A 20,528-nucleotide genomic window follows, 5' to 3' on the forward strand; every position below is an offset into this window, starting at 1 on the left:
ACTCCACGATCAGAAATTAAAAAAACAGTAACAAATCATGCAAAAAAAGTATTGGAATATTTATAGCAAAAAAAGAACAAGTACTCTAAAAAGGGAACGGTTGGCATGTCTGGACACACCATCATCACCACCGCCACCATTATTGCAGCATCACCAACCCCCTCCCTTTACTTTGCCTGGTTCAGTGCATCCAGAACCCAACCCTCCTACTCTCCCTTCCACTGACTTGACTCTTCCATGTCGTCTTGGGCTGTCTCCTCGACCCACCCACCTACCTCAAACTCAAAAGCCCTTCTTAAGGGTCAAGTCCACCTCAGAAAAATGTTGATTTGGATTAATAGAGAAAAATCAGACAAGTACAACACTGAAAATTTCATCAAAATCGGATGTAAAATAAGACAAAATAGTTATATGCACAATTTAGTCACATGCACATGAGAGAATTAATGATGTTTCATATTTCATATAATAAAATACAAGAGAAATAGTGAGTGATGTCATCAGTTTCCTCATTTGCATACCGACTGGGATGTGCATAAAACTATTTTGTGAAATTAATAAAACTTTAAAATGTCATAACTTTCTTATTTCACGTCCGATTTTGGTGAAATTTTGAATGTAATTCTTGTTAAATTTTTATCTTTTTATTCCAATCAACTTTTTGTTGGGGTGGACTTGTCCTTTAAAACATCCTTCCTTGGCACGTGCCCATACCAATGTACCCCATTCACTTTCACTGACCGGTCCACTTGCTTCTTCCAATTCCAACATCTGCATCAAGTCCTCAATCTTCTTCTTATCCATCAACTTCACATCATACATCGCTCTCACCATTGCTCTCTGCATCCTCAAAATCCCCAGTTTCGCTTAGACGCCATGGGTGGGATTCTGATACAGTAATTAAACATAGGTTTAACCCTAGTCAACTAAAATTTGATGATAATGATGATCCACAGCATTTTCATTGCACCATATTTCTGTTAAAAAACATTCACAGGTGCAGGCTCGTTCAATAAAGCTAATTATTACACATCTGCTGAAGTAAGCAAGTTTTGAGAGACGATTTGAAGAGTTCAATATCAATTTAACAGTGTGAAGAAGGGAGGGAGTTCCAGAGGCATGGAGCAATAGATGAAAAGGCACGGTCTCCATATCCCTTTAGGAGTGTGAAATGTTAAAACCACAGTTCTATGGAATGCTAGCTTCATGATATTTCTTCCATATCCGTGATGATTATTATGTTACAATTGATGCATTAAAATACATCATATCTTTGTGTTCTTTCCACTTCACGACTCGAATAATTTTTGATCACTTTCTGCAGCAGGATAATTTTTAATCGGTGAACAAGTTGATAACTGGCACTCGACAAGTGTGGTCTAATTTAGCCCAGGTTTAACTAATCCATGGCTATAGTACCAGAATACCACCCCATGTCTCGCTTCCATACAACATTACCAATCTCGCACAACTCTATACACCATTTCTTTCATTTTAAAATATTCTTGAATTATGAAATGACCCTCATGGTGGTTGGATGTAAACTGTATATACTTTACGGAATTGCAGCTGCATAATACTGCAACATACTATCACTGCTGTGAATATTCTGGACTTTTCGCAATTACTACGGAGACACTCTACAACCCGCCAATTCCTTTGAAAATTCAAATCAATTCACTACGGAGAGCTGAGACGCCTTTGTCGAAAGTTGGACCAGGACAGCATCGGACTCTGGACAACGACATTATTTGCAATTGTTCGTCCGGTGCAAATCTTCAGATAATCTGTTGTCCCAGTCCACCAACTTTTGACAATAGCCTCTCAGCTCTCCATTGTAATTTTAATTGCATTTTTAAAGGAATAGATGCGTTGTAGAGTTTCTCCGTAGTAAAAGCGAAAACTAGCTATTTACAAGATGAAGGTGAGACAAGGCCTAAAATCATGATAAGGACAGGAGGTTGTAAAAATTCATACTGCTTTATTCACAAAATTATTTACATATACAATGCCATGTGACCATGACAGAAGTTCATTCAAGATTCAAACATAAAAAGAGAAGAGGAGGTTGGAGTATTACTAGGGGAATCCTCTATGCCCATCTACCTCACAAACAAAAAAATTAAATGCTCTTGGGTGATCTCAATGTTTAATAAGAGACATGAGCTGAAATCCCAGGGGGGACGTGACGTGTCCCCCCTAACAAAAATAGTAGGGGGACACAATATCAAATATCCCCCCTACTATTTTTGGTCTTTTATGATGGAGAAAAATACATCACTTCACAATCGAAATATAATACATGTATTTTGGACTAAATGACCTTCCACTTTGGGTGAAAACCTTTTTTTTTTTGGGGGGGGGCTTGTCAAATTTTCCAGGCCCTGGTCCCCCTAACTTTGGGGACAGATTTCCGCCCATGATAAGAGACATGCAAATGTGAATAAAAAGTGCTAATGTAGTATGAACACGACTCTCCAGAAAGATTGATTTTGAACTCTTGTCTTTCCCTGTACACCATCAAGCTACTGCGTTATGCATACAGTCACCAATGAACAAAAAGGTATTATTATCAAATACCCAAAATTTACATGTCTTTGTAATTGGGAAATGATAGAAATGGCCAAACATCTTTAATAATGTTAATAGAACTAAAATCACATTCAAGACATCCTAATAGACTGATTTCAGATATTCCCATCATAGGAACTACTGAATCTTCATCAAAATGTAGCAAATTATTGATACAAACATTTATCTCTTAGTGGACCATATTTCTTATGAATTCTGTAATCTGATTGGTCGATTTGTTTGTAAGACAAACCCGTATTTACCTATTTTACTTGGTTACAAAGATCAAACAGGAAATTTGAGCAAGTATTACCTTTTGATGTTTAGCTGTTGTTGTTTTAATGTTTTCATTGTTACGCGCATGCCCAGTGCTGATTTCAGCCACGTAATATGAGGCTGTATTACGTGCGTATTTAAGCATCGTGCTGCGCACTACTATTTGCACATCAATTTCAATGGCAAAGTGCGCATTATTTTTACTGTGATCATTGCAATGTCATGAATGACTTCCTTTCAAAGAACACTCAAAATGCAGGGTTTTGCTTCTTTTTTTAAAGATCTATTCTATTGATTTCCCTTATTCTGCAATAATATAAGGATACACTTAAAGAGATAAAATCATTACACCCTGCTTGTTCTTACAACAAAAGGGAAATACTACGTTCTGGTTCCATATTCCATTCAGCCTCTGGCGTCATGGAATATGGAACCAGAACGTAGATATTTCCTGTATGACGTGAACAAGCAGGGTGTAACTAATAGTATTGGAAATCTACCAATGTCATGCCTCTTGGAATCTCAGAAAACCTCTTCAATTTGAGGGGAAATGACTTAAAGATGTTATTAATGAATGATTATCATCTTTATAGAGTGCTTTAGTGATACATTAAAAATGCGTATTTTGTTCTGCATCAATGGCCCGTTCAATATCAGAGTGAATCCCTAAAAGGACCAAAATCTGACAAATATCCCAAAGGCTCCTGTACAAAATTTGCGGTTGAATATGACACTGCATTCAACAGTCTAGTGCACATGCGTGAAATATGCATTGCATCTAACAATGAAAGCAATGCGATGCGCAGCATAGAGCATGATCACACTCGATGACGTCATAATGAAATACATGTAAGTCGCATGTCAATGACAAAATTGATCTTATTAAGTGATGATGCCAAGGTTAAGTGACATGACTAGTTCAAGCAAATTCATCCCTCTTGTTTAGGGGGGGGGGGCGGATAGATGATATGAATTATATTGGATGGCTTTACTTCATGGAATACCGGAAATATTCCACGAATCGTAAACTCTTGAAATATTTCTGGTATTCCATTCTGAACCATCCAATATCATGTAAATAGTCTGAATTTTCTGAGTGCAATTCACAAAGAGTTAACCTTTATTTAACTGGGGGGATCATTGGGTTAAATCTCTGTGAAACACCCCCTGGTATGAAAAATTGCTTCCACTTGACCCGTTCTTAGAATTATAGATTTGATTTATTGTTTTCTTCTGCATCCATGGAACATTCGTATAATACATTTTCGATAACATAATAAACATAATATGTTAGCATTTTTGGCATGAATCATAAATAAAGTGTACTAAAAGATATAATTCCAGACAAAAATGATTAACTACCAAATCATTATATGATATTCACAATTTGCAGGAGGATTGTCATCATAAGCAGATTGCTTGAAGAAAAATGACAATCCCAATTAGATGGTCAACGATGGCAGACTTAACTGAACTTCCAAAAGCAGGAACTAAGTCAACGCAAATACCAGTATGACAGTACACCAGACGGTGGCCTGTACTGTTTCCGGAAGAAGAAGAATTAAACTGGAGAGAGAAAAGATGATATCCACAGTAAAACCAGTTGCCTGTAACACAAAGGTTGGCAATTAATTGTATGCTTGATTTTTACGATTAATTGTAGATAATGTAGTCAATGCAATCGATCTTTAAAAAAATGTCCCACGCTGATTGCTAATCTCTGTGTATTACTGGCGTCAGGTCACGCTCCTCTATCTCTTGTAGTTGCGATGCTGTTTTGAATCCGTTTTAACTCCTCTCCCATAGTCCATACCACTCTGTTTGATTGCACCTCTGTCGTAGTATCAACCTGAACATCCTCTGCATCCACAGTGTACACATTCTACTATCCTGCCCTGTGGTTACGAGATAGAGAGAGAGAGAAAGAAAAGTAATTAATGGTATGTGCCATGAGCGTCTTTTATGATGGACACCGGCGCATCACAAATGTTCTTCATCATCATCATCATTATACAAAGGGTTTATAACCACTTATGGGTTGTTGCAAGAAACTTGCAATTGATCACAAGTCAATTTTAGGTCTCAACATCAATTGAAAGTCATGCATTTCATTGCAAATTTGCAATTGATTGATGGTCTGCTTCTTGCCTCAACAAATGTAAATTGGTTTGCTTTAGTTGAAATTGATCTATCACTAGTAAATTTGCTTCCGGAATTTGCTTGATTGCAAATATTTTTTTGCAATGCCCCCTATGTCTACTTTTTAGAAAGTCACATTAATAAACCACAAGGGCCAAACCTAACTTGGTCTACTCTGCACTTGGTCTTCACAGTAATATCCACTTAGTCTAATTCCATTTTGACAATACTAATTATTTTGCACTTTGTAAAATGACAACTTGATTCATGAACATTTTAACAATAGAACAGTTGACAGACAAAATGTGAATATCCTGACTGGAAATTTTGACCAAAATGTTAGTAGATAGTAGACAAACTATTCAGGGGCTCGTTGCAGAAAGAGTTGCAATCAAACGCAACTCTAAAAATTATGCGCAACTTGATTTTCAACCAATCAACAGCGCGCATTTGGGACTTGCGATTGATTTTTTGGCTTGCGTTTAAACGCAACTCTTTCTGCAACGGACCCCTGGTCTGATATAATGCTTAGTGTTTATGTTAGGCGATAATTTGACTTTTGGAAGGTCAATTTCAATTTTATGCAGTCTACTGCATTATCAAAATACCCTTGTTAATCACTTCACACTGGGTGGGTGTTTAATAAAGGTGTTTGCAAGTTAAAAGCGATTTTAAGAACGACTGGTGATCCTTTCTTACGTGCAAAACCCTAGCCAATGAACGTTTTGGTGTATACCATTTACCACGAGAAAGGAACACCAGCCATTCTTAAAGTCATTCTTAACTTACGAACAGCTTAATGAAACAGCACCCTGCACTTTTTTTTTTTTTTTTTTTTTAAGTAAGAGAATATAGAAAGAACAACAGATCAATATAGATCCTCCTTTATCATCACTCATTGGTTTGATTGGCTTCCTGTTGGGGGCTGGTGTCTTCATTTGCTAGAGCTCCTGTGCCGATCGGGCTTTGTCCCTTTAATTGTTGGTGAATGGAGCAGCAAGCAGAAGGGGACTCGACCCCATCAGAAAGTAGCTAAGAATTCTGGTGAGTGATGCAAGATTGTATGCACTAACAAACGGTTGTAACTTGTCCATCATGTAAGTTTAGGTTTAATAATAACAAAGTTATTTTGATGGCTTGTGCACTCTTTAAATCCACATCATTTACCGTAGTGGAAATGGGATATGTAACACCTCTCATAATATTATCTGTACATTTCAAATTATATGCAATGATTAATTCATTCCATTTACATATCCAACTCTAATTTAGGAAACTTGATGAAGTGCTTTTTTTTTCAAAGTGATATCAACGACAGCTTTAACTGAATATTTTCTTGCATTTATGTTACTCTAAATAATTTTCTATATTGGTACGTGTTACTTGTTTTGTAATCCATGCATTGACCTGCCATTTGTTTGGAATGGAAACGGTGGACCTGGTCTCTTTATGTATATCAAGGAGTGTATATATCTATCATATCAGTGTCTTTGAACTGGAATAAAGCCATGATGAAACAACAACATTATCATTCTAAAGCCCAGCAAGTATACGACATGATCCAATATGAGATGATTTTAAAAATCTATTGAATTTTGCACTAAATATGAAAGCTCAAAGGAGTAAGATTATTTTACTAGAAGTTTGGCATAACTACTTAATCTTAATTTAGCTTTGCAGCAAGCTTTGTGGTCAGAGTAAAATTTAAACTGGCTTCAAGTTGGAGTGGATGATGATGTCATTATGATTTAGAACTGAATTTGCTTCTATTACTACAGGGGACTTGAAAAATTACTGGAATTCAGATTTCAATATTCATACCACTATTCAGAAGTTTGATTATTAATATTTCATATGTTGGAAAGTTTATATCAAATGCTACTACAATTTCTTTGAAAATTGGATCACAATGGATCAAAAAGTGTGTTCTGGGTCCCGTAACACAAAGGTTAGCGATTGATCGTACGCTTGATTTTCACGATTGATTGTACATTGTAGTCAATGGAATCAATCGTAGAAAAATGTTCTACGATCATTGCTAAGGTTTGTGTTACGAGCCCTAGGGCTTCATAAAAACAGAAACACCAAAACATAATTACCTCCTCCAGCTTGTTCTTGGGTACTCTGCATATGCAGTTGGTTCCAAAGTTAGTATCCCTGGCCTGGATACAGCGCAGACAGCAAAGGTTCTCGTACCCCTGCTTCTTCCATTTAGCAATCAGATTCTTATCGGCATAGCCCTCCTTGATGCAGAATTCATACAAGTCTTAAAAGATGAAAAGATAAAAAACAATTTGTAAAATCCATGCCAAAACAACTCTTTGAATATCACGTGGGTGTTTCATGGAGCTGTTCAACTTTAAGTATGACTGGTGAACCTTTCTTACACATCAAATAATCACCAATGAACATTCAATGAATATCATCAACCACGAGAAAGGATCACCTGTCGTTCTTAAAGACACTCATAAAGCTGTTCATACAGTTACGTACGACTTTATGCATAACTGGAACATGTTCTTTTAAGGTGCTAACCCAGCTACATACATAGGGATCTACTATGTAGCACAAAAAGGGGTCACCATTCATGCGCAAATCATTCGTAACTTACAAACACCTATATGAAACACCCGCCAGGGGTTAAATTAATTCAAGGCTATCAAAACCTTGAATGCCTCTCTCATTGGCCTTCGATATATTTTGTGCCATTTTTTCCCATTTAGGCTATAATACAGGGATACAACCTATGGAAAAGTGGCCATGTCTTATAAAAAATTGTAACCATGCTAAATGTAAAATGATCATATATGTACTCTTTGAATTTGTAAATATATTTAAATATATGAATTCAAAGACCTGAAATTGTTTAAATATTTAATCTTTATTTCATTGACCACTTGTTCTTTGTATCTTACCTCTACTAATAGCTTTTCTTCTGTAGAATAGATCATATATGTATCTTGATTTCTGATGATGAATCTTGAATATCGGCCAGAGTGCTTCGACCTTACGCTTGCCTTCGTGTGGTTCAGTCTCAGCTGTACAGTAAAAGACATAGAAACATATTCTTAAAATAATCATCAATAAACTACACTCCGAAAATTAATTCTAGATCAGTTAGGTATGGATTCGAAAACACCATGATCGCAAGAATGAGTGGCCAGTAGACACGTCGATACTTGGAATTGCAATGTTTTTTAATTGGCAGGGAATTTTTAAAGTGTGAAGAAATAGGTACAGGTTTCAAATCATTTTTTTCTTATTAATACTAAAAATGCTGATTTTCTTTTTCAAATAAAGAGTCAGCAGTATAAAGAGTCAGTTGCGTTATCTATACAAATAGATTCAAATAATGTATTTAAAAAAATAATCCTCTCTTACTCTTCATTTGAAAAAAAATCAACATTTTTAGAGTAATTTGAAAAGTTTTTCCTTTTAAAATGAAATTTCAATGTTTTTGACACCGTAAGTGATCGCAAATGTGATGGTCCGCTAAAATCAGTTCATTTACAGCTGACGGAGTAAACAATTGCCGGCAGTGGTGAGTGAATTCCAATCTTCTAAGTCTTTTTTTAAATTTAATTATTCGAAAATAATTCTTTTTGAAATAAACTTGATTCACAAAATACATTTTCAGCCATTTACACATTTTAGGGCTGGATTCATGATAGGGAACATGGAAAATCGGGGAGTAAAAGGTGTCGTCACTCATTCAATGAACAAGGTTATATGATATACATGTAGGTCTAACCTTGTGTGTGTCGTTAGACCTCGGTATACGCACATGAGTAATGAATGAAATTCAATGGGGCGCAATGCCGCAATCCCTGGCTCCGCATGCATCGTTAGTGAATTGGTATGAATGCTGCGGGACTTTAAACTTGAAAGAGCCACCTGGCTAAGTATACTTTCGCTTGATTTACATTTGTTTTTGTTAAAATTTATTTATTTATTTTGTACTATATTTTTGTCAGCCCACTTTTTACGAAACACAAGATCAAACTCAAAGTTCAAAGACAAAGTAGACTAGTAATAAGCATTACGCAATATTTAATATGTGGGACAACGATGTCTCCTCGACCATTCTACTTCTCACTTCTCGTAAATTCAATTCGTACTTTAATGATATTACCTTCTCGCATTTTCTGATCTAATTCATCAAGGGTAGGTTCAATTAGTTCCCATCCTTCTGGAGTCCTTTTCCGACTTCTCCGAACCTTTGGCATGATGAAATTTGGTGAAATATCAGCTTAGTTTTTCAAGAGCAGGTTGATGCAACGGAGCACGCTAATAACAATAATAAAGAGGTTGACGCCATCTATTGGCAGATAGAAGAAATTTTCAGGAAGGGGATCGGATCGAGGGGGGGGGGGGGCACTGCAGAATACGTGGTCCCGTTTCATAAGTGCTCTTTTGTCCTACAATCAAATGGATGAAAATGATAGACACATTATCGGTTTCCTCTTTTTTTTTAAATAGAGAATAAAAACTACTGTAACTTTGACAAGAAGAAGAAGAAGAGTGAGAAGAAGAAGGATGATAAAAAAGAGGAAATGGACACACAAGAAAAAGATAGAAAGAAAAGTAAAATATATGTGAAAAGGAAACTCCGTTTACTTATTTTGGGACTTATTTTAAAAAGACAGGGGGGTGAGACTCGATGGAAATATAATTTGGAGAACAAAGTGAGAAAATTACCTGAGCTAATATCATGAAAATTGCAAATTGCGGAGAACTAAAAGTTATAGGCCTTATGTAATTTGGACAGATAAACTAATTTCGTAAAACAATAAAATCACACACACAGAACCTGATAATTTCGGGAAAAATTGACAATAAATTGGGCCTATTCAACGCATTGCATTGTTCCTGTGGGGGGGGGGGGAGATAAATCTAATCATGTTCTCATGAATATGTAGAGAACAAGCTGATGATGTCATATCGCATTCATTTTTTAATTCAAATTTTGATTGACAAGTGACAATTGGGATAACGCATATTGCTGCAACTTCATTTACAAGAGCGACATGTAATACACAGTCATGATTATGACTTCATGCAATGTTTAATATGAGAAAAAGGAAAATAGGAACATGACATCATCAGTGCACCTGTGCGTGAAAATATAGCTGCATGGGGCTTTCACAAAATATTGGCAAGTATTAAACTCAGTAACTTCGTTATTTGTTATCAGATTTTGATGAAATTTCAACGATTTTTTTTTTTTTACTCTATTTTACCCATTTTAAGTGCGTAGATTAGATTACCAAAAAACAGCAAATTTTCATCACGACTGAGCTGTCAACATTTAAACTCTAGACCCCCTCCTCTAATTTTCTTTCTGCTCCGCCTTCTTAACCCTATCCGACCTTGGCTCAATGTACAATCAGACGACATGCGCTGGAAGGAGCTCCCGAGAGTTCGTTACCCTGGCAACGCTTACTAACATTCTTCGTTTGCCTCGGTATGACAGTATTGCTGCAACATGTATGATTGGGAGTATTATCACACATCGTTTTATTTCTTTATTTAATCAGAAGATGAATATAGTTAACCTAGAGCTAAAATGTGATTCGAGCTGAAATGTATATAAGTTCAAGATTACAAAAAATAAATAATTACCGCCTCCATTCTTTTCATTCATGATACACTTCAATGAAATGCAGTGATTCGCAGTATTTTCAACGCCATTTTCCTTAGAAATATAGGCTATCAAGGCTCAATATGCACAGGGCGCGGGGGAGTCGAAATTGTTTGAAGGTAATATGGTCATTGTTTACTAACTGAAAACAAACTTTTATTACTTGCTGTGTACATCGTTTACTATTTCCTCTCTTTATTAGATTTCTGTCTGCTTGTCCCCCCATTTCTCCTACCATGCATTTTTTTTTCGTGCCCTCGAAATCACTTGCAGGCGTTTAATTCGCAAACCTTTTGGTTTACATAAACTCTTGCTTCAAGCTCACACTAACAGTAATAATACTTTAACCGAGGCTCTTGAAAGTATATATAATATGGCGTTACGAAAATCATTGAACTGGAATATATTGAAACTAACTCGAAAGAAACGAAAGTATAGCAACCTGCAACATTTAAATGGCGAATTGCTCATACTTTGACCTTCGGTTTGGATCAATACCAGTAACATTACATGTATTAATCTTATATATGCATCGACCCCTTCCAGCCTTCTCGAGCGAGATATATTATTGACGTTCTGTTTTCTAGTGTTCAGCGAACCACCGAAATTCCTTTGTGTTTGTCTGTTTGATGATATCAAAGAGAGCGTCAAGAGATCGCAGGAGTTCATTCTTTTGTTGCAACCTTCATGGGGGAAACAAATTGTTAAGAAATCGAGCGATAGTTACAGTACTGGTACAAGAGAGGGGGAGACAATTACTTGTCAATAAAAGTATTGTTGGGAGGGAGAAAAAAACGCCGGGGCCTGAAAGATTAATGAGTGCGATAAGGATTCGACGAGAGAGTCAGTGTGCCAGGCAACGAGATCAAATCAGCCGTCCATGGAAAGTTGCAAGAACTCACTGCCCGAAATCGCAAAGAGAATGATTTCGCGGTAAACAGGCAACTCGCAAAGGTTTAACTTGAATTTATTTTGGGTTTGACACTGAGTTTCGAGATTTTCTCTCATCGCGTATAATTGGGAATAATAAAGCACATCGGATGGAAATATGGAAGGAGCTCCGAGGCAAATCAGCGTAGCTCTACCAAGTATGAACAGTCCTCGAGCAGCAGTGGCGCGACAGAGTGTCCAGACAGCGCTCAATCGATCCATTCCCGCACAGGGACAGGGATTAGAAGACTTCACCAAACCACTTTCCCGGACCAACAAGAGGATACCCTCCCCGAGAATGGTCAGAACTGCACCCAATGTCAACCCAAGTGTTGCCACAAATGAATTTGTCGGGAGAACAAGGACAGGTCCGAGTCGGCAACCGGCAAAGACCAGTGTGGTGGACTTTGGAGGGATCCCCCTGCACCCTCGGGAGAGGATGAATGTCCGGGGAATCGATGGCTTTTATCCTCCACTCCGGATGAAGTCGGGAACGGGAACGGGAAAATTCGCAGTGTCCGAGCCGGTGTCGACAGCGTGGGGACCAAAATTTGGACCACAGGTTAGTTAGTCACATTTCTTTGAATAACATATCAAGAATTTTATCTTCCCAACAATGGGCATCAATTTAACTTGATATCTTAATATACATGTATAGCAGTAATGCGGTAAAAACGCTGTATACAATCCTGTGTTCTGTAACTGATCAGGTATTGTTTAAAAATATACCGCCATGTTTGATTTCAAAGTTGAACATAATTGTTTGATTTTTTTAAACCTTTGTTTGAATAATTCTCAAAGATCAAGTGAAAGTTAATATAGTAAAGTAGGTTGTATGAAAAAAATAATAAAAAGAAAAAACAATTTGTTTATTTTTGTTTACTATATAGTTAGAAGTAGTGTATACTACATGTATGCTCATTAGAATAAAGTTAATACCCATCTCGACCACTCCGAATATAATATATAGATTATGAATTAAACTAAGTTCTTGATATTAGGAACCAAGCAATTTTGTTTGAATTTAATAAGATTTATTTCTTATTCCATCAGATTTCGATTTTTAATCTAATCTTTGGCTTGCTCCCTTTATAATCCGAGGAATAAAAATTTATAGTCTACGAGCCCAACCCCAAATTGGTTTATTTTGTTGGGTGTTTTACTATAGGTTTGGTTATTTCTTGAAATAAACACGAACTTAATTCTAATGCGAGTAAGTAGAACATAAGACACGATTGTCTATATGGGATGACACAAGTCCGCACATTTCCATAATAAAGAAAATTAAAAAATTGACCATTATTTTGTTTGTTTTGGAACTCTTTATCCTATAATCACAATTTAGTATAAAAAAAAATAAATTATATCATCTGAAAGAAAGAACGTGATTGTGAGAGACACTGGAATATGTGTAACCTTTTATCTTTGAATTTTGACGAGGAAATTAATTTTGGGTAAAATAGTGTTGTTATTTGTGACTTTCTTTCAAAAGAAATTTTCTTTAGTTGGATTTCGAATTGGGATTGTTTCGAGGCCAGAACAATCGTCGTTGGAGGTGAGACTGAGATTTACCGGGGTACTGTTGCATGGAGTGGCAAAGAACATTGCTGATTTACTTAATTTGAAAGATATTTATTTTGATAGCTTAGGCCTACTTTTTATGGCTTAAATTGCACCGACAGGCCTGGAGCCAAGTTTGAGAGGCAAATCACTCTTTATGGTATTAAGTTTATTCAATCTGTTTGTTGTACTTACAGTGATTGTGTATTAATGCAGTGATGGATGGACATGGGTACACTGGTGACAAGTTTTAGGTCAACATTTTCAGTTTACGATCTTCTCTTTTATGATATCTCCCCTAATTCCTTTACCTTCAATCTTTTTTTCTTTTGTAATTGATGTGCGTTTTTTTTTCAAAGACAGTGATTATAAACACAGCAAAATTGTTGATGTATTTCAAAGTTCATAGTGACTCTTTGCTCTTTTAATGTATTGGGCAATAGGTGCTTCCATTGTAAGTGTGTTACTGAATGTGAACATTGAAATTTTTGATGAAATAATTTGGCCTCGGTATGATTTCTTAAATGAAAAAAAAAATCATTTATTTATTTCAGTTATTTGCTTTTGATTCCGATCAAGTTTGCGACATTTTCCCACTTTGTTGCTGTTGTTGATGAACCTTGTCCAAGACTGGAATTCATATTGCTGCAATAAAGAACAATATGTCTATAATGTAAATATTAGGGGCCGCGGAACGCGTTGAAAGTGGGGAGGGGGGGGGGGGGGCTGGAAACGATTTTTTGATAGGGGTGTTGTTTGAAAGAAAATTTGGTAGGCAAAGATAAAGGTTTTCACTACAAAATTATGGTGATTTTGGTTAAATTGCAACTTTTTAGCATACCAATATAATGGTGTATAACGCACGCAGTATCCCTATATAAAGACTCTTCACAGGGCCTGGGGGGGGGGGGGGGTGAGCCAAAGTCTGGGGAAGCCCATGCAAAAAAGAACAACAAAACAGTACCAACGGACATAGGCTTTTGTTGAGGGCAATCCCGCCCCCCCCCCAGTTCCGTGGCCCCTGAACAATGTTTTTAAAGCTGATGGTATCCAAGCAAAAATGATCCTGATCCAATAGGGAGGATGAATGGGAGGCCCCATGGGGATATATCGGGAGTGGAAGGGGTCCTCCCGCCACCCCCCTAATCGGATTGGGGGTGATGGAGGGAGGGGATGTCATTTTATCAATCAGCTATCGTGGGTTGTCACTTTCCTCTCGGAGGGTTCGATATCAACCCTTGTTTTTAAAATTTAAACTGACACGACGTCTGCGGGGTTTATTGTTATATTATATAAATTTGATCGATAAACCCTGATTAAAAGAACACGCATATCTCCATACTCTATTTCCGCGCTCTATTCAGACGAACACAAGCTCTCGTGACAATTATCTTCATGATGTCGTTATCATTGATTACCAGGCAACAATATGTAATGTTAGAGGGCAGTGAAGTAATAGACACGTGATAAGAAATGCAAAAGTGTGAATTTACACACACACTGCAGCCACGAGGGTTGATTTGGAAAAAGTTATGGATCGTTTATGAAAAGGAGATAAAATGATAGATATTTCCCCCAATGATGTGCACAATGTGTGAGTATTCGTCATCATCATCACCACCGTCGTCATCACCACCACCGTCATCATCACCACCATCATCATTATCACCATCATCATCGTCATTATCATTATCATCATCGCCATCATCATCATCACCATCGTCGTCGTCGTCATCACCACCACCATCATCATTATCACCATCATTATTATCGTCATTATCATCATCACCATCATAAGGCTTATCCATCATCATCATCATTATCATCATCACCATCATCATCATCATCATCATTGTCATCATCATCACCATCATCATCATTATTATCATCACCACCATCATCATCATCATCATCTCGTCATTTATCAACATAAACATAAACATCATCATCATTATTACTGTCATCATCAAAGTGAACATCATTAAAATCATCGCCGTCATTATCATTAGGCATACATTCTTTTATTTTAACGATGAAGTCCATATTTCAGGCAATCATAATTACAAAAACCCCGATCCCCGAGATCATGAACATTTAAAGTGATTCTCAATTACTTTGTTAATAAAATAGCCTTTAAAAAGTAAATTAAAAAGAATTTAAAAGAAAAAATGCATTTTGTCTTGCAAGTTTGATTTCGCTTTTCAAAGCGACTTAATTCTCATAATATCAACCAAATTGGAATTTCAATATTCAAAATGTCATACTTTCTTATACAACCTGTCACTTTCTTCCATTATTGTTCCGTTATTGTTTGCCGGTGTATCTACTGAGCAAGCTATTATGAATGTTAATTGAATTTCCCTTAAAAATGAATTAAATTATTGATTTCGAGTAACATAAAGAGAAGTTGCTCACAGCTCATGCCTGGGGCACAATGCGTAATTTTACGTCTTTTTGTTCTTTAATAAGTGCCTAAAATAACAAGGCCGATGGTTTATTAAAGTATGATGGTAAAAATCGTTCGTAAACAGTTTGTTTACAAAATAAAAGGTAATGAAAGATGCGAAAATGAGTGGACGTAACCTTAAATTAGTATTAAAAAAAAAATATATATATATATAAAGCTAAAGCCTAGTTCACGACATGGCCCTGGGAAGCGGGGGTTCTGGGGTCGAAGCACCCCAAAAGTTCCTGTGGAGGTGCCGCGTGTATTATTCTCCACAATGGGAAGCACCCCCAGGTATTCTGGTAGATGTGTAAAAGTGGGAATAAATGTGATAAAAATGACCTTTATTGTGTAGTGAAACCTTTTTTCTTTTTCTTTTCAAATTTCTCGATCGGGACCAATTTCTCAATTTTGTAGTGAAAATATTTTTTTTCCTCTCCTTTTTCTTTTCTTTTTTCTCCTTTTTTTTTTCTTTTCAAATTTCTCGGGACCAATCTCTCCATTCCATTCTGTAGTGAAAACCTTTTTTTTTTTTTTGCTTTTCAAATTTACATCATGCAGCACCCCCAGTAAAAAAAATCGTCCCCAGTGACCTCCTTCACGGCCGCTGCCTCCCGAAAATCCGGGAAGGAAAGAGTTAAACTCATTATTGTCATTTTCTGGGCATACATCATCTTATGACAAAAATGACAAAAGGATGCACGTGACTTAATCAACTAAAATAATAATTATTATAATTCTAACTGAAATTTATCCAGGATATTACTACTTCGGCTATTATGAACTGTTCTCCTAGTTAGCACTGCAGAACATAATATGGTGGTTATCAATATCATTCTCCGTTTTAATGCGTCGAGCGCCTGACACGTATGCAGGAGAAGGGCACAATTTCAGTCTTTGGTACTTTGACACAAACCCATATTCAACAAAATTCTCCCACGACGTTTTGATTATTTAATAATATTTTCTCTTCCTCTTTTTTTTTTGTAGGAAACCGACCTGTCGTCACCATCAACAACGTCATTGCAGCAATACAACATAGAACTCTCGCCCAATCAATCCGATCTGGGGCCTGATAGCATACCAAACTCAAATTCCAATACAAACTGGTTACAAAAACGAAACAATGAACAATCAAACAACGCTGTTAACAACTCTTCATTACAAGGTAAGATAAGTTGTCAATCAATTATTCACTCCTTGTTTTATTATATAGCTTAATAGATATCTCGCGTATACAAACAAAAAATTATCCGTATCAGTTTTGAGAATAAGATCTTCAATTTGCTCCTACTGTAACTACGAAAGCTCCAAAACATAATTTTTGTCTATACCGAAAGTATTTATTCAAACCTTTTCCCACCCATGTTACTTTGGCCAAAGTGTACTAAAGAGCTGTACCAAAATTGTTTTGACTACAATGTACAACCAATCGTAAAAAGCAAGCCTACGATGAATCGCTAACCTTTGTGTTACGATACCCTGGACTTTATTTATTTTTATCCCCCAAAGTGCCCAAAATGAATGAAAACTTACCAAAAATCATCAATGGAGTTACAAAAACCTTTACCCCTCGATTTACTTGAAATGAACTATCTGGACTTGGGTCAGTTTTGTGAAAGGAATTATATAGCAGATATTTATTTTTTTATTGAAAATTGTATCTGGATGTTCAGTTTTATCTTGGAAAGTAGGCTATTTGATGTAATTTTTAATTGGAAAACCTTTTCTATTTTCAATAGTATATAATTATGTTTTAAACAATGAAAGAGTAAGTCAATGTAATTTGTGTTATTTAATTTAAATTGGTATTTAATAAGAAGGTATATATTATATATCATAATCATTTCCAGGAATCAGTTCCCTTTTGTCTTTGGTTTCATCAAACTATATAACCTTACATCGATCGTTGGCATGCATCAACAAAGGAATGTCCTTTATAATGAAGGATTTTTCATTGTATCATAAAATTGATTGAGGGTCATTTGAAGTGTGGTTTGAAATTACAAAGGGATGGCCACGACGTTCCTGTGACGTAATTGTGTCTATCAACACTCTTGCTTTCTCTCTCCCTCTCTCTTGGATGGCATGTTTTAAAATTCTGTTTTCATTTTCATCTTCATCTTCCTCTCCTCTTTCCCTTCTTCATTTTCCCTTTTCCTTTTCTCCTTCTATTGCCCCTCAATCCTTTTCATCATTTTATTTCCTTCTTTTCATCCTTCGTGTTTTTTCATCTCCGTCTTCACATTTCCCCCTTCTCCTTCTCTGCCTTCTTCTTACTCTTCTTCCCCACGACCCCCCTCCTTTTCCTCTTTCCCCTCCTCCTCCTCCACATCCCTCTCCTCCTCCTCATCCACCTCTTCCTCCTCCTCCAATCCCTCTCCTTCTCCTTCTTCTTTTTCTTCTTCTTCTTCTGTTCTTTGTCTTCTTCTTCTTCTTCTTCTTCCTCTTCTTCTTCTTCTTCTGTTTCTCGTCCACTCCCCCTCCTCTGTACTCCTTCTTTTCCACCTGGCTCTCCTCCTTACCCTCCTCCTCTTTCCCATCCTCCCACAGGTAATACTGCCAAAACTTCTCGGAATACTTACCACACCTCTCCGTCCCCTGACGTGACCGGACTCCAACAACCCAAGAAGCCTGATGCGGCCTGGGTGAGGGCCTTCAAGGTCAAACAGCATCGCAACAACCGCTACAAGGAGATGGAGACGGGCGCGAAACCGACGTCGAGTTTTGAAGATGGAAATCGGAGATGGGGTTTGCCTGACTGAAATGGACCCAGAGTGACTGATCATTATTATTTAAAAGAAAAATCTTGCATGCCTCGGATTTGTACAACAGGAAATCTCAAGATCAGGGAAGCAGGATTCCATGAAACAAATATAGTGATTTTTTTACTGACTATTTGTTATAAGCTACTGAAATCCTTGCATCTGATTGGCTAAGAGAAAATAGGTCAGTTAAATCACTGACAAAACTTTTTATGAAAAACCTTCCTGAAATTGGTGAAAGAAAACTGGATTTCTGACCATAAAAATCCCCCAAACAAATAAGTTTTTAGAAAGGAATATAAAGTGCTAGACCGTTTTCGATACTTGCATGGTAGAGTGAACGGTAGACTGTGGGTTAGTCTCTTGACAATTAATAATTACTGAATAGGGGGTATCATTAGGTATTTAATTGTTGATATAGATTTGGTAGACTTATATTTCATAGCAATAAGTGAAGGTAAGTTAATATTCAAGACAGGAACATATATAGGCAGCTGCACTATTATGCTACAATTAAAATAATATTTATTTTTATATTTTTGAGTTCTATTTTTATTTTGATTTCGTCTTGATAAGTAATATTCAGAATAAACATTTACATTAACATTCATGAAAACAGTAAAATAATAACAAGAAATAATATTTCGATACAAATACTATTTACATAGAAAGATTTTAAGTTATTTTTGTTTAATGAGTAGAAATCACCTATTCAAAGGAGGCCAAGTTATAGAAAGAGCATTTTTCATTGTGTTGTGGGTCGGTTTTTTTTTAATGAATGTTTGTTTTTGTAACACATATTAGTGCTTCTTGCTGTCCATGATTTGTGAAATGTGCTGAGAAAAAAAAGTCTGTCGCAAGTTTTGAAATGTGATTTTGTATTAATTTTCTTGACTGTAATTTTATAACAGTACATCCATAATGATGTAATATCCCTTAATCAATCAAAATTGTTAACTTTAAAATTCGATTTCTGCACGTTGAATTCATAATTTTATTTTACACTTTGGGTGTAATAGTATTCTTTTTTTAATAAAGAGATATGATAATGATTTTGACATTTCAAATCTTAAAATGAAGGAAATCATGTTATTTATTATTTCGTATACATGAAACTATTTTCAAATTACTTTAGTTCTTTGGTGTTATATAACTTTAAATGGCTCAATTTTTCAATAAGTTTTAGAACTGAGCAATTGAGAGGTATTTTGTGAGTGTTAAAATGGAAATAACAACCTGTTTGTATGTTTAGATTAAAATTATCATATGCAATATATTTTTATCACTGTTATAGCTTTGTATTTCCAATGCTACGATAATATAATTCCTAATCTGATATATGAGTTTTAATACTATTTCGTTTGTAAATAAAGGAATGAATATAATTCTGCATATAAAATGAATAGACACTGTGTTATTTTGCCATCCTTGGTCCTATGTGTGGATGTAAATTGATTTTATGTTTAATCTGTCTGTATATCTCTCTTTAGACATCGACGTAATAAAATGTCATATACCCTTATTCACGAAATATTGACGGGAAAAATGACCGTCACTTGGTCTACCATCAGTTCGTCCACTATTCGCAGGGTCTAATTGCCATTTCGTCCACTCACCATTTCGTCTAAATAACCAGTTTGTCCAATAGCCATTCAGTCCATATAGGCCTACCATTTGGTCTAATTGGACGAAGTGTTAATTGGGCGAAATGAATGTAAAGCGATGAAAAGAAAATGGGTATACTAGACCAACTGGTAATATGAGACGAAATGGCCATTGTGGTGATTAGAGGAAGTGATGATTGGACCAAATGGTTATTGGACCACATGGTTGTTAGACGAAATGTTGATGGACAGAATGGCATTACAGGGGCTGCGGAACGGTTTTCAAAGTGTGGGGGGGGGGGGGGGCTGACCATGCAAAAAATCACAATCCTATGGTCATTTGTACGTTTTTGTACACGGCCCCTAGCTGCATTATACTAAATGAAGGTAGACCATGTGATGAGTGGACGAGTTGGCAATAGACGAATTGGCAGTTCGCCATCTGGGCGCAACGCATATCAGGCCCATAGAAATTTATCTTCTCAAGTTATGTTGTACCCCGCTTCTTTTTACAAGATCCGTCCCCTCTTTTTTGTCACTTTACATTCATGAGGCTGGGCGAGGGAATTGACAGAAATCCTGCCCCAAGCGCACGG

The 20,528-nt window shown here is 36.4% G+C and overlaps 2 protein-coding genes across 3 annotated transcripts; one reads left to right on the forward strand and one right to left on the reverse strand.

The window, feature by feature from the left end:
* Positions 1 to 1,961: 1,961 nt before the first annotated feature.
* On the reverse strand, positions 1,962 to 9,299 carry LOC129269012 (protein BUD31 homolog). The gene is made up of 4 exons (XM_054906463.2): positions 9,119 to 9,299; positions 7,902 to 8,024; positions 7,086 to 7,252; positions 1,962 to 4,742 (listed from the first exon to the last, which is right to left on the reverse strand). Exons 1-4 carry the CDS (start codon positions 9,210 to 9,212, stop codon positions 4,692 to 4,694), a joined length of 435 nt encoding a protein of 144 aa, XP_054762438.1. The 5' UTR covers positions 9,213 to 9,299; the 3' UTR covers positions 1,962 to 4,691.
* A 1,563-nt stretch (positions 9,300 to 10,862) lies between these two features.
* Positions 10,863 to 19,731, forward strand: LOC129269011 (uncharacterized). Of its 2 annotated transcripts, XM_064105190.1 has the most exons (4): positions 11,265 to 12,119; positions 13,050 to 13,112; positions 16,554 to 16,731; positions 18,117 to 19,731. In XM_064105190.1, the coding sequence occupies exons 1-4, from the start codon at positions 11,676 to 11,678 to the stop codon at positions 18,326 to 18,328; spliced, it is 897 nt and encodes a 298-aa protein (XP_063961260.1). In that variant the 5' UTR covers positions 11,265 to 11,675; the 3' UTR covers positions 18,329 to 19,731. The 2 variants fall into 2 exon arrangements, with proteins under 2 accessions (XP_054762437.2, XP_063961260.1); XM_054906462.2 differs by lacking the exon at positions 13,050 to 13,112 and having other exon boundaries at positions 10,863 to 12,119.
* Positions 19,732 to 20,528: the final 797 nt, after the last annotated feature.

This window comes from Lytechinus pictus, chromosome 10 (genome assembly GCF_037042905.1).
Source record: "Lytechinus pictus isolate F3 Inbred chromosome 10, Lp3.0, whole genome shotgun sequence".
Taxonomy (NCBI): domain Eukaryota; kingdom Metazoa; phylum Echinodermata; class Echinoidea; order Temnopleuroida; family Toxopneustidae; genus Lytechinus; species Lytechinus pictus.